The sequence below is a fragment of the Oncorhynchus mykiss genome, chromosome 4 (assembly GCF_057628025.1).
Source record: "Oncorhynchus mykiss isolate SJ-2025 chromosome 4, ASM5762802v1, whole genome shotgun sequence".
In the NCBI taxonomy this organism is placed as follows: Eukaryota; Metazoa; Chordata; class Actinopteri; order Salmoniformes; family Salmonidae; genus Oncorhynchus; species Oncorhynchus mykiss.
Genome location: NC_143025.1, coordinates 92,245,925 through 92,272,031, shown reverse-complemented (window position 1 = coordinate 92,272,031; position 26,107 = coordinate 92,245,925). Strand labels below are relative to the sequence as shown.

Below are 26,107 nucleotides of genomic sequence, written 5' to 3'. Positions count from 1 at the left end.
ACACCTCCGAGGCTCTGCCAATCAGAGAGGAAGCCGGGTTGTGTTGAACCCAGATGGCTCCTGCTGATATATAACCCTCATGTCTGGGGCTGATGCAATCCTTCAAGAAGACGGAACGTGTCGTCAGCTTCACCAGCTATTAAAGACAAACATCCTTTCTCTGTAACTAACCAAGGCGCCAAGAAACAAGGGACACTCGTATCTTCCGAGTTTTATAAAGATCACCCAGCTAATTATCTGGTGAGTAAATCATTATTCATTGGAATTCATTGAGTTAAAACGAATGTTTTCTGTAAAGTGAATCGGGATTTTACTCAAATGTCTGAAGCAGAAGAATGGAGAATTATCTAATGCGAGAATTTAGTTATTTATTACAGACGCAAATTGGGATGTATTTTATTAAAGACTGTCGCCAATCTAGTTATATAGCCTATACACTCAGATTGATTCTACTGTTGGCACACCTATCCTTTGAGCAACATGTATTTTAAGCAAATAGGAAAACACACAGGAGATATAACAGCTAATTAAAAATGTGGTTACAAATGCTGTGCAAAACAGTTGTACCGTACTACAATGCAACGTTTAGCGTGTCTTTGCAGAGTGGCAAAAAAAGAGAGCGAGACTCCGCGATCCTACTGCCAGTATAATATCCTGATGTAACGAGAACGGAATAATCCCATGTGTTTGAGCCTAGATCCATTCATTATGTGGCGTGTTCCTGACCTTTGTTTGGTACACCAGAGGTTGGATAGGTTTTGGCATATAATATTACTATGTACACTCCAATCGGTCCCAGGACACCGTGTACATTAAAATGAACTGTGTCGAGTAGGATGATTCAATTATTTCATCATAAAAGAGGCAACGCGGTCAATTGAAACATTAGGGCACAGGACCGGAAGCTCCCTTTGATTTAAGGAAGAGGCAGAAATGGAACATCATCGTGATTCTGCAAAAAAAAAAAAAAAAAAAACGGGCATTGTCTGGGCCTATAGAGAGAGACGTGCTGCGGTTACAAACCTTGTTATATGATGAGGATCAGCATATGGAATGAGGAGGAGCGAAAAAGCTGTCATCTCTCCGGGAATATAGCCAAGACAAGATTGCTAAAGCAGTAATATAATTTAGCAGACGTACTAAAATAGCCACATGATAGAGCAACAACCTGTTTTAAAATGAATTATTTATATATATATAATTTCAGATTCTTAAAAAATAGCTCCCTCATCAATCACCATGTGAATCTGACTTTTTAAAATTTGATATATCATGCCACCCACACCCAGATGAAATAGGCCACTGACTGGACTAGCCAAATTAAAACAAACATTTAAGAGGAGCCCAAGGAAATTATGTAAGCGGTTTAGGACGACATGATGTGAGAGTCAAACAATGTTGGCTCATCTTGGTTTTGGCTCATCATCTTGGTTTTGGCTCATCATCTTGGTGTGTTGGCTCATCATCTTGGTGTGTTGGCTCATCATCTTGGTGTGTTGGCTCATCATCTTGGTTTTGGCTCATCATCTTGGGGGTGTTGGCTCATCATCTTGGTGTGTTGGCTCATCATCTTGGTGTGTTGGCTCATCATCTTGGTTTTGGCTCATCATCTTGGTGTGTTGGCTCATCATCTTGGTGTGTTGGCTCATCATCTTGGTGTGTTGGCTCATCATCTTGGTTTTGGCTCATCATCTTGGTGTGTTGGCTCATCATCTTGGTTTTGGCTCATCATCTTGGTTTTGGCTCATCATCTTGGTGTGTTGGCTCATCATCTTGGTGTTGGGTCATCATCTTGGTGTGTTGGGTCATCATCTTGGGGGTGTTGGCTCATCATCTTGGGGGTGTTGGCTCATCTTGGGGGTGTTGGCTCATCTTGGGGGTGTTGGCTCATCATCTTGGGGGTGTTGGCTCATCATCTTGGGGGTGTTGGCTCATCATCTTGGGGGTGTTGGCTCATCATCTTGGGGGTGTTGGCTCATCATCTTGGGGTGTTGGCTCATCATCTTGGGGTGTTGGCTCATCATCTTGGTTTTGGCGCATCATCTTGGGGTGTTGGCTCATCATCTTGGGGTGTTGGCTCATCATCTTGGGGTGTTGGCTCATCATCTTGGTGTGTTGGCTCATCATCTTGGTGTGTTGACTCATCATCTTGGTGTGTTGGCTCATCATCTTGGGGTGTTGGCTCATCATCTTGGGGGTGTTGGCTCATCATCTTGGGGGTGTTGGCTCATCATCTTGGGGGTGTTGGCTCATCATCTTGGGGGTGTTGGCTCATCATCTTGGGGGTGTTGGCTCATCATATTGGGGTGTTGGCGCATCATCTTGGGGTGTTGGCTCATCATCTTGGGGTGTTGGCGCATCATCTTGGTGTGTTGGCGCATCATCTTGGTTTTGGCTCATCATCTTGGTGTGTTGGCTCATCATCTTGGTGTGTTGGCGCATCATCTTGGTTTTGGCTCATCATCTTGGTGTGTTGGCGCATCATCTTGGTGTGTTGGCGCATCATCTTGGTGTGTTGGCGCATCATCTTGGTGTGTTGGCGCATCATCTTGGTGTGTTGGCGCATCATCTTGGTGTGTTGGCGCATCATCTTGGTGTGTTGGCGCATCATCTTGGTGTGTTGGCGCATCATCTTGGTTTTGGCTCATCATCTTGGTTTTGGCTCATCATCTTGGTGTGTTGGCGCATCTTCTTGGTTTTGGCTCAACACATGGTGATTGACGAGGGAGCTCATTTTTAAAAGAGGAATTGGGTCAGTGTGTAAAATCAGTTTCATACGTTAGTAACTGTCGTAAAAATCACTCTGAGGCCAATGACTGCATGGCTATCTGTTTGAAGATTTATTGCAGACACATAACCAAATGAACAGCCTTCGATACATTTGATTAATGACTTGGATAAGCTAAGAACAATTACTAAGCTAAAAATAAATGAACAACTGCCCGTGATTATTTTTTATCTGACAGTAGGCCTGGAGTGTAGTCTGCTGCTGAACAGTACAGTAGTCCCAGAGTATAGTCTACTGCTGAACAGTACAGTAGGCCCGGAGTATAGTCTACTGCTGAACAGTACAGTAGGCCTGGAGTATAGTCTACTGCTGAACAGTACAGTAGGACCGGAGTGTAGTGTACTGCTGAACAGTACAGTAGGCCTGGAGTATAGTCTACTGCTGAACAGTACAGTAGGCCTGGAGTATAGTCTACTGCTGAACAGTACAGTAGGCCCGGAGTATAGTCTACTGCTGAACAGTACAGTAGGCCTGGAGTATAGTCTACTGCTGAACAGTACAGTAGGCCCGGAGTATAGTCTACTGCTGAACAGTACAGTAGGCCTGGAGTATAGTCTACTGCTGAACAGTACAGTAGTCTTGGAGTATAGTCTACTGCTGAACAGTACAGTAGTCCCAGAGTATAGTCTACTGCTGAACAGTACAGTAGTCCTGGAGTATAGTCTACTGCTGAACAGTACAGTAGGCCTGGAGTATAGTCTACTGCTGAACAGTACAGTAGGCCCGGAGTATAGTCTACTGCTGAACAGTACAGTACAGTAGGACCGGAGTGTAGTGTACTGCTGAACAGTACAGTAGGCCTGGAGTATAGTCTACTGCTGAACAGTACAGTAGGCCTGGAGTATAGTCTACTGCTGAACAGTACAGTAGGCCCGGAGTATAGTCTACTGCTGAACAGTACAGTAGGCCTGGAGTATAGTCTACTGCTGAACAGTACAGTAGGCCTGGAGTATAGTCTACTGCTGAACAGTACAGTAGGCCTGGAGTATAGTCTACTGCTGAACAGTACAGTAGGCCTGGAGTATAGTCTACTGCTGAACAGTACAGTAGGCCTGGAGTATAGTCTACTGCTGAACAGTACAGTAGGCCTGGAGTATAGTCTACTGCTGAACAGTACAGTACAGTAGTCCCAGAGTATAGTCTACTGCTGAACAGTACAGCAGGCCCGGAGTATAGTCTACTGCTGAACAGTACAGTAGGCCTGGAGTATAGTCTACTGCTGAACAGTACAGTAGGCCTGGAGTATAGTCTACTGCTGAACAGTACAGTAGGCCCGGAGTATAGTCTACTGCTGAACAGTACAGTAGGCCTGGAGTATAGTCTACTGCTGAACAGTACAGAAGGCCTGGAGTATAGTCTACTGCTGAACAGTACAGTAGGCCTGGAGTATAGTCTACTGCTGAACAGTACAGTAGGCCTGGAGTATAGTCTACTGCTGAACAGTACAGTAGGCCTGGAGTATAGTCTACTGCTGAACAGTACAGTAGGCCTGGAGTATAGTCTACTGCTGAACAGTACAGTACAGTAGTCCCAGAGTATAGTCTACTGCTGAACAGTACAGCAGGCCCGGAGTATAGTCTACTGCTGAACAGTACAGTAGGCCTGGAGTATAGTCTACTGCTGAACAGTACAGTAGGCCTGGAGTATAGTCTACTGCTGAACTGGCCTAGCCTACTGCTGTGATATTACAGTACCTTACAGTACTATAGCTGCATCACTCATGTGACTACGGGCCTATAGAGTAGGCCTACGCCAGCCTACATTAGTTCATATGGCCCAGTTCACGTACAAGTCAGTTCTGAGAGTGGGGAACATTTTAAACCCAGTGCCCTAAAATCATTTCATATGTGTCTTATCTGCTGCTCCTGGCAAACCTTGGAACAGCTTGTAGCTAATGTCACCATTCAGCTACAGACTGTCTGTCTGGCACTATTTTCATCCACCCTCATATCAACTCCTCTGTTCCCTGATTGGGTAATAGAGCGAGGGGGAGGGGGGAGGGGGGGAGAGAGAGAGACACTATCATAAGGTTACTTAAGTTCACTTTTAATTTCTTTCAGAAGCTTTATCCGACGTTAAGGTAAATGTTTTTTCTTTAGAGCAATAATTAGACGTGTGAATGATTGAATGACGGATGTCCACACAGTATGATAGACGTGATGTTGGTGGATGATGGGTGGATGATGGATGGATGATGGTGGATGATGGTGGATGATGGGTGGATGATGGTGGATGATGGGTGGATGATGGGTGGATGATGGATGGATGATGGGTGGATGATGGGTGGATGATGGGTGGATGATGGGTGGATGATGGGTGGATGATGGATGGATGATGGATGGATGATGGATGGATGATTGGTGGATGATGGTGGATGATGGATAGATGATGGATGGATGATGATGGATGGATGATGATGGTGGATGATGGGTGGATGATGGATGGATGATGGGTGGATGATGGATGGATGATGGATGGAGGATGGATGATGGATGGATGATTGGTGGATGATGGATGGATGATGATGGTGGATGATGGATGGATGATGGTGGATGATGGGTGGATGATGGATGGATGATGGGTGTTGTTTTTGTTTGATAATATGCTCTGTCTCACGTGTGTACACATTGCCAGCTCACAAAAGTAAACGGGCTTAGAACACAATGTGTAGTAAGTTCCATCATCAGTGTTAATTCATTATTATTATTATTTTTTTTTAAAATACATTTGTATAGAATGACAACTCTTTAATGACGGAAAGCCTATTTTCACTGAGAGAATGAAGGAATAATAACATCTAGGAAGAGATCCATTTTCTAACTTTCCTCCCCCCCCCTCCTCCCTTCCCCTCTCCAAGTTACTCAAATTACTGTTAGCCTAGGCAACGTCTGAGACGCTGTAATAAACCGTGCCAGGAATGGTAGCCTAGGCTACTGTAATATGAGGACAGGTCTGTCATTTATGTAGTCAGACAGTGTCGCTTCGTCCCAAAATGGCACCCAATTCCCACAATGCAATACTTTTGACCGGGCTCTGGTAAAGATAAATAATACGTGTACTACAAAGGGGATAAATGACCTTTATTATTTTTAGGAGAGAGCCTGTGTTTCGCAGACCAAACGAAGCGACGAAACTGCTGAGCAAGCGAGGCGCTCCGTCATTCATTCCAATCCGGGGTTTAGTGGGTCCCGTTCTTCTTTTCACGTCTCATTTCTTGGCACCTCTTGAGTCCCCCCGGGGGGATGTCTACTGTACAGTGTGTCTCTGCCATGAGACACAGCTGCTGCATAATTGACACTTAGTCGCCACGACGATAGAAAGTCTCAATGCTTCCTGTCTTGGGCCTAGACGTAGCCAAGCTGGCAATGACCAACCTTGTAGTGAAAAAAACGAAGACATTTATTATTATTATTATTATAGGTAATGTATACAGAATCATAAGTTTGAGTCCTTGACAACAAAATCATTCTACCTATTTGAAAAGTATTCAGGTGAAGGGTCCTTACACTGTCCTCTTCCTCCTTCTTTAGGTGACTGTGAAGATGCCTTTTATCAGAGCATTCAGCAAGGTGGCTAAGCAGGCCCTCCTGAGCCCAGGATGTGGCTGTCAGCCAATCACAGTGGCCGTACGGACCATCAGCTTCTCACCTCGCCAGGTCACCTCAGACGCCAGTTTCCACTCCGTGTCCTTCTCCGAGACGGACCACCCCAAGGTGCTCATCACAGGTAAGACCAATCCAATGAATCACTCAATCAGGTAAAAGCTCAGAGAGACATCATCACCTGGGGGAGGAATCCCAGTTACAACTTACCACAATAGGATCTATTCAAAATTATGTGAAGAAACAAACCTTTCTCTAACGACTCTCCAGCTCGCTGTATTCTGTGGGACGAACCTCAATAACACAATCTCTCTCTCTGAAGAAGATGAACTTTGTCTAACTGAACATTAAGAAGGATTCTCAAGCAACAGACACAGTAGGATATAACTCTATTTATGGGAAGTGAACCCTAACCTCACAACCTCAATACCACACAATAGGACCTCTGTCTAAGGTAAAGAAGCTTTGTCTAAGTGAACCTAAACGAGGCTCCCAAGCAACAGATGGCTGGATTTATAAAGTGCTTGGTTTGTTGTGTGAAGGGATCATCACAGTGTTCACAAGCAGGATCAATAGGATAGAACCACTGTAGTGAGGGCCCCGACCCTCTCCTTTTCACACCCTCTGCTACTCTGCTTCTCACATTCTTTGCAAATGTATTAAAAATAAAATTGTATTTACAAAAGTATTCAGACCCTTTGCTATGAGACTCAAAATTGAGCTCAGGTGGTACATTTCAATTGATTGGATATGATTTGGAAAGGCACATTCCTGTCTATATGAGGTCCCACAGTTGACAGGTGCATGTCAGAGCAAAAACCAAGCCATGAGGTTGAAGGAATTGTCCGTAGAGCTCCGGGTCAGGATTGTATCGAGGCACAGATCTGGGGAAGGGTACCAAAACATTTCTGCAGCATTGAAGGACCTCAAGAATACAGTGGCCTCCATCATTCTTAAATGAAAGAAGTGTGGAACCACAAAGACTATTCCTAGAGCTGAGCACCCGGCCAAACTGAACAATCAGGGGAGATGGGCCTTGGTCATAGAGGTGACCATGAACCCAGTTCCTCTGTGGAGATGGGAGAACCTTCCAGAAGGACAACCATCTCTGCAGCACTCCACCAATCAGGCCTTTATCGTGGAGTGGCCAGACGAAAGCCACTCCTCAGTAAAAGGTAAATGACAGCCCTCTTGGAGTTTGACAAAATGCACCTAAAGACTCTCAGACCATGAGAAACAAGATTCTCTGGTCTGAGGAAACAGATATTGAACTCTTTGTCCTGAATGCCAAGCGTCACGTCTGGAGGAAACCTGTCACCATTACTACGGTGAAGCATGGTGGTGGCAGCATCATGATGTGGGTATGTTTTTCAGCGGCAGGGACTGGGAGACTAGTCAGGATCGAGGGAAAGATGAACGGAGCAAAATACAGAGAGGTCCTTGATGAAAACCTGCTCCAGAGGACTCAGGACCTCAGACTGAGGAGAAGGTTCACCTTCCAACAGGACAACGATCCTAAACACACAACCAAGATAACGCAGGAGTGGCTTCAGGACAAGTCTCTGGATGTCCTTATGTGGCCCAGCCAGAGCCTTGAACATCTCTAGAGAGACTTGAAAATATCTGTGCAGTAACGCTCCACATCCAACATGATAGAGCTTGATTGGAATTGCAGAGAAGAATGAGAGAAACCACCCAAATACAGGTGTGCCAAGCTTGTAGCGTCAATACCCAAGAAGACTCGAGGCTGTAATCGCTGCCAAATGTGTTTCAACAAAGTACTAAGTAAAAAGTCTGAATACTTATGTAAATGTTATGTTTCAGTGTTTTGTTTTATAGATTTGGAAACATTTCTAAAAACCTGTTGCTTTGTCATTATGGCGTATTGTGATGTCATTATGGGGTATTGTGATGTCATTATGGGGTATTGTGATGTCATTATGGCGTATTGTGATGTCATTATGGCGTATTGTGATGTCATTATGGGGTATTGTGACGTCATTATGGCGTATTGTGATGTCATTATGGGGTATTGTGATGTCATTATGGCGTATTGTGATGTCATTATGGGGTATTGTGATGTCATTATGGCGTATTGTGTGTAGATTGACGAGGGGGGGGGGAAACTATTTAATCCATTTTAGAATAAAGCTTTAACGTAACAACATGTGGAAAAGTCAATGGGTCTGAATACTTTCCGAATGCATTGTTTTAATGGGTTTTTTTCTCCACCTCTTTTTAATGTTGCACTGTATGTTTTCTCTTCTCTCTCTCTCTCTCTTTCTCTCTCTTTCTCTCTTTCTCTCTTTTTCTCTCTCTTCTCTCCTCTCTCTCTTCTCTCCTCTCTCTCTCTCTCTCTCTCTCTCTCTCTCTCTCTCTCTCTCTCTTTCTCTCTTCTCTCTCTTTCTCTTCTCTCTCTCTCTCTCTCTCTCTCTCTCTCTCTCTCTCTCTCTCTCAGGTGGCCTTGGACAGTTGGGCGTAGGGCTGGCTACAATGTTGAGGTAAGAGCAGTGTGTTCTGTTGTAGAAAGACAAGCATTTCTTCTCTCTAAGTGTTGCTGCTTAACATTTAAATGGAATACATTCGTTTAGGACCATTTTTGGATGCTTCTTATTAGGACATAATCAGTGTTGGGGAGTAGTGAACTATATGTAGTTTGATTAGTAATTGAACTACATTTTGCAGTAGCTTGGTGGTAGTTAAACTAAATTGAAATATTGGTCTTTTTTTTTCAGTATTTAATTACTGTTTTACCATGTAGCGATGTGGCTAACTACTGGAACTGCACACTACTGTTTTACCATGTAGCGGTGTAGCGGTGTAGCTAACTACTGGAACTACACACTACTGTTTTACCATGTAGCGGTGTAGCTAACTACTGGAACTACACACTACTGTTTTACCATGTAGCGGTGTAGCTAACTACTGGAACTACACACTACTGTTTTACCATGTAGCGGTGTAGCTAACTACTGGAACTACACACTACTGTTTTACCATGTAGCGGTGTAGCTAACTACTGGAACTACACACTACTGTTTTACCATGTAGCGGTGTAGCTAACTACTGGAACTACACACTACTGTTTTACCATGTAGCGGTGTAGCTAACTACTGGAACTACACACTACTGTTTTACCATGTAGCGGTGTAGCTAACTACTGGAACTACACACTACTGTTTTACCATGTAGCGGTGTAGCTAACTACTGGAACTACACACTACTGTTTTACCATGTAGCGGTGTAGCTAACTACTGGAACTACACACTACTGTTTTACCATGTAGCGGTGTAGCTAACTAATGGAACTACACACTACTGCTAGGCTAGAATATCCTTTCTTTTTCAGCATCAGATCTGCCTAATTCTCACTTTTTTGTGGTTTAAAATGACAAGTATGTTCGACATCTTGACTCCAGAGTGATCCGTCCGTTCTACCAATTTGTACTCTGACATTTCAGATGTTTACACATGATACTTTTTCATTGAGTAGTTTGGGTGGAGTGAACTACTTTTTCAAAAGTAACTTCTGTAAAGAAAACTATATTTTTCTTATGTGTAGCTTAACTTCTTCCAGTGTGAAGTAATTGGTAGCTTGGTAAGCTATATTTTCAGAGTGGCATCCCCAACACTATATAATCTAGGTACCACTTAAAACAAACAACAATTTGCAAAAAGCTTTATATAGCATACAGAAAGGCTTCAGTGCCAATGTTTCCTCTAAGCTGCACAGAGGCACTATCAGCCCAAGGAGAAAAAGCAGGAGATTAAACTTCATTCAACTGTTCTTGAGGTTTCCCCTGTTTAGTTAACACTGTCAACGTTTCACTTTTACTGTGGCAATTGTGATCAAACGCCAATATATTAGCCACTTTCAATGCAACATACCCGAAACAAAATGAACTAGGCAGAATGCATCGGAGTAGGATTCTATTTGCGCACGACTCGACCTTTATTCTACACATTTACTTTGAACTGGACCGTGTTTACAGCATGAGTGGTCATGAGTAGATGCAGGTTGTTTTGAGATCAAAGCAAGAGCTGCATGCCCTTTATTTAACCTTTAGTTAACTAGGCAAGTCAGTTAAGAGCAAATTCTTATTTACAATGACGGCCAAACCCGGATGACGCTGGGCTAATTGTGCGCCGCCCTATGGGACTCCCAATCACGGCCCGGATGTGATACAGTCTGGATTCGAACCAGGGACTGTAGTGACGCCTCTTGCACTGAGATGCAGTGCCTTAGACCACTGCGTCCGTGTGTGTGTGTGTTAATTATTTAACTAGAATGCTTAAAAGGCCGCTAAAGTTGTAAATACTGGTTATCGGTATCGGGTTTTTTTGGCAAGGAGAATATCGGTCAAAAAATGTCATGTCGGTGCATAGTTTTAACAGTGGCAAAGTAGGCTACTGTGGCTATTTGATCACAATAGAGGCCTACCAGAGAGGCCTACCAGCGAGGCCTACCAGCGAGGCCTACCAGCGAGGCCTACCAGCGAGGCCTACCAGCGAGGCCTACCAGAGAGGCCTACCAGAGAGGCCTACCAGCGAGGCCTACCATCAACAACAATGGAGAAAATGCATCCCATAACATTTTAACATGGAAACAGCTGTTCTATCATTCAGACTACAGTAGCTGCCAATGTGGGGTGTTCAATGTAGACCTACATTCCATGAGACCTTTTGAGGGGGGAAAAAAAATGTTGTTTAATGCAAGAAACCACTTTACAAAATCAAATAAATTATTATTCCCATACCATTATTACATATAATCAGACAAATTATACTACCCCTTTGCCTATTGGCTACAGGGCTTAGTCAAGCCTGTCTCAGAATACAACACTGCCCCTTTAAGACAAAAAAAAGCTCTTTACCTGACTCTCTTTTCAAAGATGTCTAGAAATGTACACGTTTTGTGTTCTTGTAGGAAGCAATCACTCCCCTATTGCTGACTACAAATTATATATAACTGGGCTAATAACTCACTAACTAGCACAGGTAGCCTAGTGGTTAGAGTGTAGAGGCGGCAGGTAGTCTAGTGGTTAGAGCTAGTAAGCAGGTAGAGCAGGTAGCCTAGTGGTTGGACTAGTAACCAAAAGGTTGCAAGATCGAATCCCCAAGCTGACAAGGTAAAAAATCTGTCGTTCTTCCCTTGAACAAGGCAGTTAACCGACTGTTCCCCGGTAGGCCGTCATTGAAAATAAGAATTTGTTCTTCACTGACTTGCCTAATTAAATAAAGGTTACACACCACACTGACCAAAAAGTTATTTTGTTGGCATTTACGTGTGTCCCCATTACCAGTAAAACATAATCAAAACCTATTTCTTTCACTTACTTGCTGTGCTGTTTCGTTGTTCATCTGTTTCATTCTCAACCAGGAAGCCGTTTGGGTCTTTGCGTGTCAAAAAATATACTTGTTGACCAATCAGGACCTGAATACGACTGCACGTCACATAATAATTTAACACTTTCATTAATTTTTTACGTAGTTATTACACGTTATTACACATTGATTGCACTATATCACTCGTATTTCATACGTCACAACAGTTCATCGATACGTATGCTGGTAAAGTTGTCTCGCGCACCTACAGTGCTGGTCATAAAGCTAGCTAGCTAGCTAGCTCATGGATGCAAACAATGTTCTTCCCCAAAAAACATAGCAGCATGACAATCTGTTTCAGTAGCTATAGTTAGCTAGCTAGCTAAATATATAGCTAGGTGTCATCATCTAAAATAACCCTAATTTATAAGACAGTTCTTATTTTGATTATTGGTGGTTGAGACCCATCTATGTGAAGGCAAACCGCAAATTCCACAATTGTGCCTAATCCTTATTGTGGCTAGCTTCACAACACATAACCCGGTCCGGTCGTGCCTCGCTAGCCAGATGAAGCTAGCTGGCTGCTTATAACGTTAACTTTGGGCAACAGGGTTAAGTAGCTGGCTAGCTATTTATTTTCATGAACTGAAGTTCAATTTCAGTAGGCGAACCACAAGTGACTACCTAGCTAATACTTACTCACAAGGATTCCTAAATCATTGCTAAGAATAGTGAAAATGACTGCAGGTTCTACCGGTCATTGTTTTCAGGAATGGTTGTATTGGTGCTAGCTAGGTACCAAGCTAAAGCTAGCTACCCTAGAAGTTGCTGTCGAACAAATTAGTCGTTCGTGGCCTGTGGTTGCTTGTTTACAGACTTTTCTTGTACAGCTTTGACAGTGCTACTGATAGTAGTGGTGGCGCTTGGCTTGCACGTGCAAATGTAGAACACACAACATTATATAATGTGTTATTTGACTTTTAAAAGCTTATTTATTAATATTATTTATTATTTGACGTCTCTTTTAAGACGCGCAAAGACCCAAACGGCGTTCCATAGTATGTCGTGAAGCTAAAAGCAGTGACGCTATTACTGTGTAACTCCTGTAGGGCAACATCTGAAAAATGGCCCACTTGGTAGTGTGTACTGGTGCGAAAAGCCAACATCACCCACGACAGAGAACGGTTGATTGTCAAGGGCAATGAATTCCATTATCTTGGCGTTAATCGGATTTCGCCTTTTTTGAGTCGTCTCGCTGAAATGTTCTTACTCTTTTTCAAATGACTGCTGGACTTGTTGACTGCTCGATCCACGCAGCAGACGTTGTGGGCGCAGGTTAGGAACGCTGTGTTGCACGTGTGGTGTAAAATATCACATGACGTCATTACGCTTTGACATCGTGCCGACACCGATGTTCGCATTTTTTAGCTAATATCGTCCGATTCCGATATGTTCACCTATTTTATTTTTTTAATTTAAATTATTTAATTTTTTTTATTACTTTTTTAAAATTTTTAAACTTTTTTTTTTTTATAATTTTTTTATATATCGTGCATGCCTAGTTGAAACTGTAACTTAAAGTGGATACAACCTCAGTGTTCACATTAAAGGCAAGCTGGAAGTTGCACTGAATTTGAACAACATTCATGTTTGCCCTCAGCAGACCTGATATTTGCTCTGTGCCAAAAAAAACGAGGGAACATTATTCATAGCACTTGTGGTAACCCTGTACTCAACAGGGGGGGGGGGGGGGGGGGGTGTTTTAGTCAAGCTTCGTCTTCCCGTGTTTAAATGTAACATCCTGTTTCACAGGAAGCGGTTCGGAAACAACAACGTGATCCTGTCGGACATCAGGAAGCCTCCAAGTCACATCTTTCACAGCGGTGAGTGATACAAAACATGTAGACACAAAATAACATCTCTGACCGGACCACAAGGCCATTGGCCCATGTATCCAACATCTCTGACCTGACCACAAGGCCATTGGCCCATGCATCAAGCATCTCTGACCTGACCACAAGGCCATTGGCCCATGTATCAAGCATCTCTGATCGGACCACAAGGCCATTGGCCCATGTGTCAAACATCTCTGACCTGACCACAAGGCCATTGGCCCATGTATCAAACATCTCACCATAGGAGTGATTTAGGATCAGTTTAGTCTTTTAGATCATAATGAATCAGATTACATGGAGAGGGGAGGACCTGATCCTAGATCATAGTGAATCTGATTACATGGAGAGGATCCTAGATCATAATGAATCAGATTACATGGAGAGGGGGACCTGATCCTAGATCATAATGAATCAGATTACATGGAGAGGGGGACCTGATCCTAGATCATAATGAATCAGATTACATGGAGAGGGGAGGACCTGATCCTAGATCATAATGAATCAGATTACATGGAGAGGGGAGGACCTGATCCTAGATCATAATGAATCAGATTACATGGAGAGGGGAGGACCTGATCCTAGATCATAGTGAATCTGATTACATGGAGAGGATCCTAGATCATAATGAATCAGATTACATGGAGAGGGGAGGACCTGATCCTAGATCATAATGAATCAGATTACATGGAGAGGGGGACCTGATCCTAGATCATAATGAATCAGATTACATGGAGAGGGGGACCTGATCCTAGATCATAATGAATCAGATTACATGGACAGGTGGGACCTGATCCTAGATCATAATGAATCAGATTACATGGAGAGGGGAGGACCTGATCCTAGATCATAATGAATCAGATTACATGGAGATGGGAGGACCTGATCCTAGATCAGCGCTCCTACTCTGACACACTTGACACTAGGGGTGAATATTTTCCCGGTATTTTTTACAGATGTTCCATCCCGAGAATGAAATGCGTGTCTCCCGGGTAACCCGGTTTTCCCCGTCAAATCCGGAAGTGTCATTTAAAAAAGCATTAGAAAGCATATAAATATGTCTGGATTTGATCGGTCTTCTTTGAAACTACCCAGGAGTTCTATTGGCTCCTGCATCCCACTTCGAATAGTCGATTGGTTTAAAAAATGCGGAAATGCGTCTGAGGTGGGCCGTCTGTCCCCGTCCCCCCCCTGCCCTGAGGTGGGCCGTCTGCCCCCGCCCTGAGGTGGGCCGTCTTCCCCCGCCCTGAGGTGAGCCGTCTGTCCCCGTCTGTCCGTCCCCCCCCCAGCCCTGAGGTGGGCCGTCTTTCCCCCCCTGCCCTGAGGTGGGCCGTCTGTCCCACCCCCCCCCCCCCCCCCCCCCCGCCCAGCCCTGAGGTGGGCCGTCTGTCACTTTCCATTTCACACTACGCTCTTCATTTAAATAATTTATTGTAATTCACCGGTTTCTCGCAGTTATTTATCAATGGGGGGGGAATACCGAGTGGTTTTGGGCGGTAAATCTCGGTAACCGGGTTCCCGCCATTCAACCCTACTTGACACATACGGCTCCAGGTCCTGAGCTTTCCAGGATGTTCCCTCCATCCTATGCTCTTTAGAGTATTACTCCATTGGTCTGTTCTGAATATGAGGTGAGACTTCAGGCTTTATGCAGTAGACTGGTGTTATCTATCTACCGATCTGAGCCACCTGGTTTACTGCTGTCCTACTGAAGTAGACTGGTGTTATCTATCTACCGATCTGAGCCACCTGGTTTACTGCTGTCCTACTGAAGTAGACTGGTGTTATCTATCTACCGATCTGAGCCACCTGGTTTACTGCTGTCCTACTGAAGTAGACTGGTGTTATCTATCTAACGATCTGAGCCACCTGGTTTACTGCTGTCCTACTGAAGTAGACTGGTGTTATCTATCTACCGATCTGAGCCACCTGGTTTACTGCTGTCCTACTGAAGTAGACTGGTGTTATCTATCTACCGATCTGAGCCACCTGGTTTACTGCTGTCCTACTGAAGTAGACTGGTGTTATCTATCTACCGATCTGAGCCACCTGGTTTACTGCTGTCCTACTGAAGTAGACTGGTGTTATCTATCTACCGATCTGAGCCACCTGGTTTACTGCTGTCCTACTGAAGTAGACTGGTGTTATCTATCTACCGATCTGAGCCTCCTGGTTTACTGCTGTCCTACTGAAGTAGACTGGTGTTATCTATCTACCGATCTGAGCCTCCTGGTTTACTGCTGTCCTACTGAAGTAGACTGGTGTCATCTATCTACCGATCTGAGCCTCCTAGTTTACTGCTGTCCTACTGAAGTAGACTGGTGTTATCTATCTAACGATCTGAGCCACCTGGTTTACTGCTGTCCTACTGAAGTAGACTGGTGTTATCTATCTACCGATCTGAGCCTCCTGGTTTACTGATGTCCTACTGAAGTAGACTGGTGTTATCTATCTACCGATCTGAGCCTCCTGGTTTACTGCTGTCCTACTGAAGTAGACTGGTGTTATCTATCTACCGATCTGAGCCACCTGGTTTACTGCTGTCCTACTGAAGTAGACTGTTATCTATCTACCGATCTGAGCCACCTGGTTTACTGCTGTCCTACTGAAGTAGACTGGTGTTATCTATCTAACGATCTGAGCCACCTGGTTTACTGCTGTCCTACTGAAGTAGACTGGTGTTATCTATCTACCGATCTGAGCCTCCTGGTTTACTGCTGTCCTACTGAAGTAGACTGGTGTTATCTATCTACCGATCGGAGCCACCTGGTTTACTGCTGTCCTACTGAAGTAGACTGGTGTTATCTATCTACCGATCTGAGCCACCTGATTTACTGCTGTCCTACTGAAGTAGACTGTTATCTATCTACCGATCTGAGCCACCTGGTTTACTGCTGTCCTACTGAAGGAGACTGGTGTTATCTATCTACCGATCTGAGCCACCTGGTTTACTGCTGTCCTACTGAAGTAGACTGGTGTTATCTATCTACCGATCTGAGCCACCTGGTTTACTGCTGTCCTACTGAAGTAGACTGGTGTTATCTATCTACCGATCTGAGCCACCTGGTTTACTGCTGTCCTACTGAAGTAGACTGGTGTTATCTATCTACCGATCTGAGCCACCTGGTTTACTGCTGTCCTACTGAAGTAGACTGGTGTTATCTATCTACCGATCTGAGCCACCTGGTTTACTGCTGTCCTACTGAAGTAGACTGGTGTTATCTATCTACCGATCTGAGCCACCTGGTTTACTGCTGTCCTACTGAAGTAGACTGGTGTTATCTATCTACCGATCTGAGCCACCTGGTTTACTGCTGTCCTACTGAAGTAGACTGGTGTTATCTATCTACCGATCTGAGAACCGAGAATACGGTCTAGAGCCCTGTTAACCGAGAATACGGTCTAGAGCCCTGTTAACCGAGAATACTGTCTAGAGCCCTGTTAACCGAGAATACGGTCTAGAGCCCTGTTAACCGAGAATACTGTCTATAGCCCTGTTAACCGAGAATACTGTCTAGAGCCCTTTTAACCGAGAATACTGTCTAGAGCCCTGTTAACCGAGAATACGGTCTAGAGCCCTGTTAACCGAGAATACGGTCTAGAGCCCTGTTAACCGAGAATACTGTCTAGAGCCCTGTTAACCGAGAATACTGTCTAGAGCCCTGTTAACCGAGAATACTGTCTCGTTCCCTGTTAACCGAGAATACTGTCTAGAGCCCTGTTAACCGAGAATACTGTCCAGAGCCCTGTTAACCGAGAATACTGTCTAGAGCCCTGTTAACCCGAGAATACTGTCTAGAGCCCTGTTAACCGAGAATACAGTCTAGAGCCCTGTTAACCGAGAGTACTGTCTAGAGCCCTGTTAACCCGAGAATACTGTCTAGAGCCCTGTTAACCGAGAATACTGTCTAGAGCCCTGTTAACCGAGAATACTGTCTAGAGCCCTGTTAACCCGAGAATACTGTCTAGAGCCCTGTTAACCGAGAATACTGTCTAGAGCCCTGTTAACCGAGAATACGGTCTAGAGCCCTGTTAACCGAGAATACGGTCTAGAGCCCTGTTAACCGAGAATACTGTCTAGAGCCCTGTTAACCGAGAATACTGTCTAGAGCCCTGTTAACCGAGAATACTGTCTAGAGCCCTGTTAACCGAGAATACTGTCTAGAGCCCTGTTAACTGAGAATACTGTCTCGAGCCCTGTTAACCGAGAATACTGTCTAGAGCCCTGTTAACCGAGAATACGGTCTCGGGCCCTGTTAACCGAGAATACTGTCTCGAGCCCTGTTAACCGAGAATACTGTCTAGAGCCCTGTTAACCGAGAATACGGTCTCGGGCCCTGTTAACCGAGAATACTGTCTCGAGCCCTGTTAACCGAGAATACTGTCTAGAGCCCTGTTAACTGAGAATACTGTCTAGAGCCCTGTTAACCGAGAATACTGTCTAGAGCCCTGTTAACCGAGAATACTGTCTAGAGCCCTGTTAACCGAGAATACTGTCTAGAGCCCTGTTAACCGAGAATACGGTCTCGGGCCCTGTTAACCGAGAATACTGTCTCGAGCCCTGTTAACCGAGAATACTGTCTCGAGCCCTGTTAACCGAGAATACTGTCTCGAGCCCTGTTAACCGAGAATACGGTCTAGAGCCCTGTTAACCGAGAATACTGTCTAGAGCCCTGTTAACCGAGAATACTGTCTAGAGCCCTGTTAACCGAGAATACTGTCTAGAGCCCTGTTAACCGAGAATACGGTCTCGGGCCCTGTTAACCGAGAATACTGTCTCGAGCCCTGTTAACCGAGAATACTGTCTCGAGCCCTGTTAACCGAGAATACTGTCTCGAGCCCTGTTAACCAAGCGTATCTCTGAAATGTCAACGAGCACTGAGTGTTCCTCAAGCCTTTTAATTCAGCTCGTGTCGTGTTCATTTGGATTTTTTGGGGGGGGACTTGAACAATCCTAAAAAGACGCTGCGAGAAAGCGGCATCGTTCTGTCGACGGATCTCCGTGCTTATTATGTGATGTATTATTACGTTAATGAAATCTGACTTTAAAAAAAAATATTTATAAATGTATATAAATATCATGTTAAGAGAATGACCCCACTGAATGATTCATAACATGAAGAATCATGTTTTGTCTTTAGTAAAATGTATTTAATAACATAAGGAAGTGTAATTTCATCACCAAAAGCGCCTTTTGGACACCCTAGATAATACTGTAGCTGCCGATGAGCTAAATGGAAGAATGGCTAGAAACCCTAAACCAGGGGTTCCCAAACTCTTTCACTCAGACCCCCCCCCCCCCCCCCCCATCCCCCCCGTTCCAATATTTGGGGACCCCCCCCCCCTTCCCACATGCACGCGCCATGTCTATTTCTATGGTAACAAGCACTGTTCATGACACAAACTGTTCGCACCCCTCTTGTTGGCGGAGAGAGAACCTGTTGCAGGTTTTAATGTTTTATTTCCTGTTTTACCCCCCCCTCCCCTCCCCCTCCAGGACCCTTCATCTACTCTGACATCCTGGACTATAAAAACCTTCGTGAGATCGTTGTCAACAACCGCATCACCTGGTTGGTTCATTACAGTGCCCTGCTCAGTGCCGTGGGAGAGTCCAATGTCGCTCTGGCACGGGACGTCAACATCACTGGTGAGCCATAGAGAATCCGCCATCTTGGCTCAACTTAGATCCACAACACACCAGTTGTTTTATATATATTTGTTTATAACCAAGCCTGGAAGGTGTCCACGGGGAGTAATTGTGAACTTCCTGTTCGTCAGGTCTCCACAACACACCAGTTGTTTTTATATATATTTGTTTATAACCAAGCCTGGAAGGTGTCCACGGGGAGTAATTGTGAACTTCCTGTTCGTCAGGTCTCCACAACACACCAGTTGTTTTTATATATATTTGTTTATAACCAAGCCCTGGAAGGTGTCCACGGGGAGTAATTGTGAACTTCCTGTTCGTCAGGGCTCCACAACGTCCTGGACATTGCAGCGGAGCACGGACTGCGTCTGTTCGTCCCCAGCACCATCGGAGCTTTCGGGCCCACCTCTCCCCGGAACCCGACCCCTGACCTCTGTGTCCAGAGACCCAGAACCATCTATGGGGTCTCCAAAGTCCACGCAGAGCTCATGGGAGAGGTGAGAGATAAAAATATATATACAATATTGTAAGAAATACAAAATATAAAATGGGGATCAATTGACAATGAGCATTCAGCCTCAAGCCACACTGCCCCTGGCTACTCAGGAATCTGACCTGGTGAATTTGACCCCTTCAGTCGTCTGAAATCATTGGTTTGTAACGTCGCTATAAGTGAAACATCCGAACCCTTATTGGCCGTCTTCCCTCCAACAGTACTACCACCACCGCTACGGCCTTGACTTCCGCTGTCTGCGCTACCCAGGCATCATCTCTGCTGACTCGCAGCCTGGAGGAGGAACGACAGGTGAGTTAGAGACACGCACTGTAGCAGAACACCTACGCACCTGTCCTCCCTCACACACTCTCTCTCTCTCTCTCTCTCTCTCACACACACACACACCTCTGTCCTCCTACACACACTCTCTCTCACACACACACACACACACACACACACCTCTGTCCTCCCACACACACACATAGCGTAACACCAGTCCCTTCACTATCGTAACTCTATTTGTGTTCTGCCTCCTGACTTCAACATGTCATTGGGGTTATGTAACAACAGAACATGGTCCTTGTGCTTATGGCCTTTTTTGCCAGGGTGACAATGCTAAGACATTAGGTAATGCTGCTACAGGGTGATAATGCTAAGACATTAGGTAATGCTGCTACAGGGTGACAATGCTAAGACACTAGGTAATGCTGCTACAGGGTGATAATGCTAGGTAATGCTGCTACATGGTGACAATGCTAAGACATTAGGTAATGCTGCTACAGGGTGATAATGCTAAGACATTAGGTAATGCTGCTACAGGGTGATAATGCTAAGACACTAGGTAATGCGGCTACAGGGTGATAATGCTAAGACATTAGGTAATGCTGCTACAGGGTGATAATGCTAGGTAATGCTGCTACAGGGTGACAATGCTAAGACATTAGGTAATGCTGCTACAGGGTGTTAATTCTAAGACATTAGGTAATGCTGCTACAGGGTGATAATGCTAGGTAATGCTGCTACAGGGTGACAATGCTAAAACATTAGGTAATGCTGCTACAGGGTGACAATGCTAAGACATTAGGTAATACTGTAGCAGTATTACCTATGTCTCAACCCCTCCCCTTTATGACACACCCCTCACCCCATGCCTGGTTATCCAATGGCGTTCCCTCACTTTGGGGCTGATGAGGTGGCGTCTGTAACTGAAGGGAGTTAGCCTTGTCCAGGACACAATTTCCTGAATCCCCTGTTTCTGTAGTGAGACAGCTTGATGTACAGGACACTCCCTGGACAGGACACTAGTCTATCTCCTGTTTCTGTAGTGAGACAGCTTGATGTACCAGGACACTAGTCTGTCTCCTGTTTCTGTAGTGAGACAGCTTGATGTACCAGGACACTAGTCTGTCTCCTGTTTCTGTAGTGAGACGGTGTGATGTAAACACATCTATCTCCTGCCTCCCTTTCTCCAGACTACGCGGTAGCCATCTTTCACGACGCTGTAAAGACGGGGAAGTTTGAGTGCAACCTGAAGCCAGACACGCGGCTGCCCATGATGTACATCGACGACTGTCTGCGTGCCACCGTGGAGATGATGGAAGCGCCCGCAGACACACTCTCCATGAGGACCTATAACATCAACGCCATGAGCTTTTCCCCTGAAGAGCTGGCTCAGGAGGTCCAGAAACAGCTGCCGGACCTGGAGGTCACCTACGACATCGACCAAGTCAGACAGGCCATCGGTAAGATCATTTTATTGATGCTTTTATTTATCCTGGTTTGGAGTTGCAAAATTCCTAATGTTTTCCTGAAAAATCCAGTGGGAAGATTCCCTACTGATTCTGGGAAGATTCCCTACTGAGTCTGGGAAGATTCCCTACTGAGTCTGGGAAGATTCCCTACTGATTCCGGGAAGATTCCCTACTGATTCCGGGAAGATTCCCTTCTGATTCCGGGAATCCTCTAACCCGGGGATTTCTTGAAAAGCTGGGAATTAGCAACTATAATACTGGTGGATGATACCATCTGAGATCAAGGATCAATGAACGAGGAAGACCAGTCTAAATGTGCCACACGAGGCCTCGTCATTGAGATTCTCCAAACTTACATGCATTTTAAGATTTTGATGTTTTAAGTTTTAATGTAGAAACGAACAACAACAAAGTCTTGTGACAATTTGACCGACAAAAAACCCCCCAAAAGTGTCAAAGACATTGACGATGTCCCCCCTCTTCTCTCCCTTTACAGCCGACAGCTGGCCAATGAACTTTGACGACTCTAACGCGCGGAACGACTGGGGCTGGAAACACGACTACGACCTCCCGGAGCTCGTCCAGACCATGCTCAACTACATCGGCTCAGACTCGCGCATCGCAAAGGCTAACTGAGGGGGCCAGAGGTGGCGTGATGCTGGGTGGCGTGATGCTGGGTGGGGTGATGCTGGGTGACGTGATGCTGGGTGGCGTGATGCTGGAGCAGTGTTTCTTTGTACATACTGTAAAGACTGTTGTTTTATAGGAGGGAGACACGTGGTGTGTAAATAGTCGTTTTCTCTGTCATTTGGAAGGGCTCTCAATCTGTCTGTGTGTCTTTGGGTCTGTGTGTCTCTGGGTCTGTGTGTCTCTGGGTCTGTGTGTCTGTCTCGGGGTCTGTGTGTCTCGGGGTCTGTGTGTCTCGGGGTCTGTGTGTCTCTGGGTCTGTGTGTCTGTCTCTGGGTCTGTGTGTCTGTCTCTGGGTCTGTGTGTCTGTCTCTGGGTCTGTGTGTCTGTCTCTGGGTCTGTGTGTCTGTCTCGGGGTCTGTGTGTCTGTCTCGGGGTCTGTGTGTCTGTCTCGGGGTCTGTGTGTCTGTCTCGGGGTCTGACTGTCTCGGGGTCTGACTGTGTCTGTCTGTCGGTGTCTGTCTGTCGGTGTCTCTGTCTCGGTGTCTGTCTGAACAAGTTACTAGAACGTGGTCGTGTGAGAAGTAGCGGGCCGATTCCCCTCCTTCTCTCCCTCCCTCCCTCCCTCTCAGGAAGGAGGAGAGGTTGGAACACAGGGTCTGAGAACATGTTGAGATAAAACATTGGAGGGGTTGACTCCATAAATTGACTCCATGGGGTTGACTCCATAGGGTTGGCTCCGTGGGGTTGGCTCCGTGGGGTTGGCTCCGTGGGGTTGACTCCGTGGGGTTGACTCCGTGGGGTTGACTCCGTGGGGTTGACTCCGTGCGGTTGACTCCGTGGGGTTGACTCCGTGGGGTTGACTCCGTGGGGTTGACTCCGTGGGGTTGACTCCGTGCGGTTGACTCCGTGGGGTTGACTCCGTGCGGTTGACTCCGTGCGGTTGACTCCGTGGGGTTGACTCCGTGGGGTTGGCTCCGTGGGGTTGGCTCCGTGGGGTTGACTCCGTGGGGTTGACTCCGTGGGGTTGACTCCGTGGGGTTGACTCCGTGCGGTTGACTCCGTGGGGTTGACTCCGTGGGGTTGACTCCGTGGGGTTGACTCCGTGCGGTTGACTCCGTGGGGTTGACTCCGTGCGGTTGACTCCGTGGGGTTGACTCCGTGCGGTTGACTCCGTGGGGTTGACTCCGTGGGGTTGACTCCGTGCGGTTGACTCCGTGGGGTTGACTCCGTGGGGTTGACTCCGTGGGGTTGACTCGCGTGGCTATAAATCATGATTTAACATTTTAACAGGCAAACAAACAAAAGAATGGCGCATTGGTCAATCTAAAGAATCCTTCTTCTCTCTGTGGGAGAGCTGATGTTATAAAGGTCACCTTCTATGTACGTAAAGCTATTGCAAAGGGGTTCACTGTTGTAGAAGTATTTAGCCAAAAGCTGGGAATTCAGGTTTCAAAGGTCCTACATTTACAGTCATAATCACACAAGTTTTAGATTGAAGAGGTTTATTTAATATAAGCGTTGTGTTTGATGCACTTTAGAGTATGAGAGGAAAATTATTTTAAACCCTTTTTAAAAAAATCATCAAACATACATTGAGGTGTGGAGGAACACATTGAGTACAAGTTGTTCTCTGCCCACTGATTCTACATTATTTTATGTACTCTGTCTGCTGGGGACCACTGACTGGGAACCACTGACTGGGAGTCATGGTGACTCCATGTGTTTCTGGCACTTGTATGTAAAGTGTGAATGAATAGACCTCCGTTCCTCTGGAATCCTTTGGTTGTATCTCAAATGGCACCCTATTCCCTATATGATGGCACCCTATTCCCTATATGGTGGCACCCTATTCCCTATATGATGGCGCCCTATTCCCTATATGGTGGCACCCTATTCCCTATATGGTGGCACCCTATTCCCTATATGATGGCGCCCTATTCCCTATATGGTGGCACCCTATTCCCTATATGGTGGCACCCTATTCCCTATATGATGGCGCCCTATTCCCTATATGATGGCACCCTGTTGCCTATATGGTGGCACCCTATTCCCTATATGGTGGCGCCCTATTCCCTATATGATGGCGCCCTATTCCCTATATGATGGCACCCTATTCCCTATATGATGGCACCCTGTTGCCTATATGGTGGCACCCTATTCCCTATATGGTGGCACCCTATTCCCTATATGATGGCACCCTGTTCCCTATATGGTGGCACCCTATTCCCTATATGATGGCACCCTATGCCCTATATGATGGCACCCTATGCCCTACATAGTGGCGCCCTGTTCCTTATTTTCCCATATTCTCTATTCCCCTATAGTGCCAATAGGGTCCCATTTGGGATGCACAGTTTGACTGGTTAAGTATGGACGGTTTGCTTTAGTTGGTAATTTAGGCGTCGGGGATGCCCGTTTTCACCCTCTAACTCTGTTCTTCAAAGGGGTGAGTGTTGTGGATGTTATATATAAAATACATTTCTGCTGGTTATGTTTTTCTTTTCAGATGCTATTGTTGTTAATGAATCCAATGCTATAAGCTTTTTCCCACTGCAGTGATCTTAGCCCCAGGCTAAGACTGACCCCTGAGTTTGAGTTTTATTTTATTTTATTTTTTACAGGGACAGTGCACATTAATCAACGTTTCAGTAAAAGTGCCGGTTTTAGCCAGCCGGCTAATTTTCAACCGCAGTCCCTGGGCAGGTTATTAAAAACAATTACAATCTAGACAATAGCAGCATAGGACGAGCAAGACGCAGCATACAGACAGAGCAACATAAAATAAAAAGCAGCAAGACCTGGACTAGCTTATCCTGTCTTCACGGTTCACACAAGCTTTTAGTGATGACTTGTTTAAACCTCGCTGTCCGCCTGCCTGACCTCGGGGGGTCAGGCAGGCGGATCGCATTTTGAAATGCGATCTCGCGCGCCCCTGTACAGAGAATTCTGTGCACAGACGAGACATCAACTTTTCTGATCCAGGCGAAATCATGCAACAATATTTTATTGTCATGGATAGCCATAATCCAAGTACATGTCTAATATGAAAACAGAGGGAAGAGCTTGATGCCCTTCCAGCTGTAGAGTTTGTGGCTTCGGTTGGCTAGCTAAGTGAGAAGAAGTTAGCCAGCCGGTAGAGCAACCAATTGTATTATTATTTTTATTAGCCTTAGAAACCAAATGTTTTTTGCATAGATGAAAGTATTGTTTTTATTTATTTTTAGTTTTTATTTTTGTCCTCTGATAGAAGGATGAAATAGTATAAATGTATTTATTAAAATGGCAGAACGCATCACAAGCGTATGTAAGTTAAGTGAATGTGCAGCTTTTGTGATTGGACAGTAAAGATTCTATGCGTTGTTCTTGACCCGTTTTGGTCACTGGCTATTTTGGCACCGTGTTTCTGGGGCCCTGAAAAGTCGGCTCTAACCCTGCTCCGGAACAGGGCCCGGCTAGCCCTGGGCGAATATTCGCCTGGGCTAAAATCTCCCATAGCCCAGGCCTGACGAGGCGCTTAGGCCTGGGCTAAAATCTCCCATAGCCCAGGCCTGACGAGGCTCTTAGCCCCGAGTTAAGGTGCAGTGTGAATGCATCTTTTCTATGTGAAAGTTGGAACAAATGTGTGTTCTTTCAATCACAAAATCTCCTTTTGTCATTAAAGACTCTTTTTATTTTCTCTCTCAACTATCTCAGTCATTGTTTCTCTTATTTTGTGCCTCGTTCTGTTTCTATATATTGTTATTCTGCCTCCTCACTGATACAATGATTTAAAAAAACTATCTTCCTAAGTTTCCTGTGCGTTTCCAGCTTTGACATGACAAGAAGTGTTATAAGGCAGTATTAGTAAAGCCACATTACTACCGGAGGTGTTTTTATAAGGCTTTGTTTATAACGTGTGTTCAGTACAAAATGTAATCCAACTCCTCATGCCTTTTTTTAAAGGTTTGATGCATATTAAAATATCTATGAATTCATTA

The 26,107-nt window shown here is 45.3% G+C and overlaps 1 protein-coding gene across 1 annotated transcript; it reads left to right on the top strand.

The window, feature by feature from the left end:
* Positions 1-26,107, top strand: tdh (L-threonine dehydrogenase). The gene is made up of 9 exons (XM_036976396.2): positions 1-240; positions 6,319-6,514; positions 8,849-8,891; positions 13,527-13,597; positions 19,104-19,253; positions 19,578-19,750; positions 19,968-20,058; positions 21,222-21,491; positions 21,997-26,107. The coding sequence occupies exons 2-9, from the start codon at positions 6,331-6,333 to the stop codon at positions 22,134-22,136; spliced, it is 1,122 nt and encodes a 373-aa protein (XP_036832291.1). The 5' UTR covers positions 1-240; positions 6,319-6,330; the 3' UTR covers positions 22,137-26,107.

What these genes read in the sequence shown, in the direction of transcription:
- tdh (XM_036976396.2), top strand. Translation starts at nt 6,331, where the DNA reads ATGCCTTTTATCAGAGCATTCAGCAAGGTGGCTAAGCAGGCCCTCCTG. An exon ending in CCCCAAGGTGCTCATCACAG is followed by an intron (nt 6,515 to 8,848) that starts GTAAGACCAATC and finishes TCTCTCTCTCAG; the next exon opens with GTGGCCTTGGACAGTTGGGC. An exon ending in ACGGGACGTCAACATCACTG is followed by an intron (nt 19,254 to 19,577) that starts GTGAGCCATAGA and finishes CCTGTTCGTCAG; the next exon opens with GGCTCCACAACGTCCTGGAC.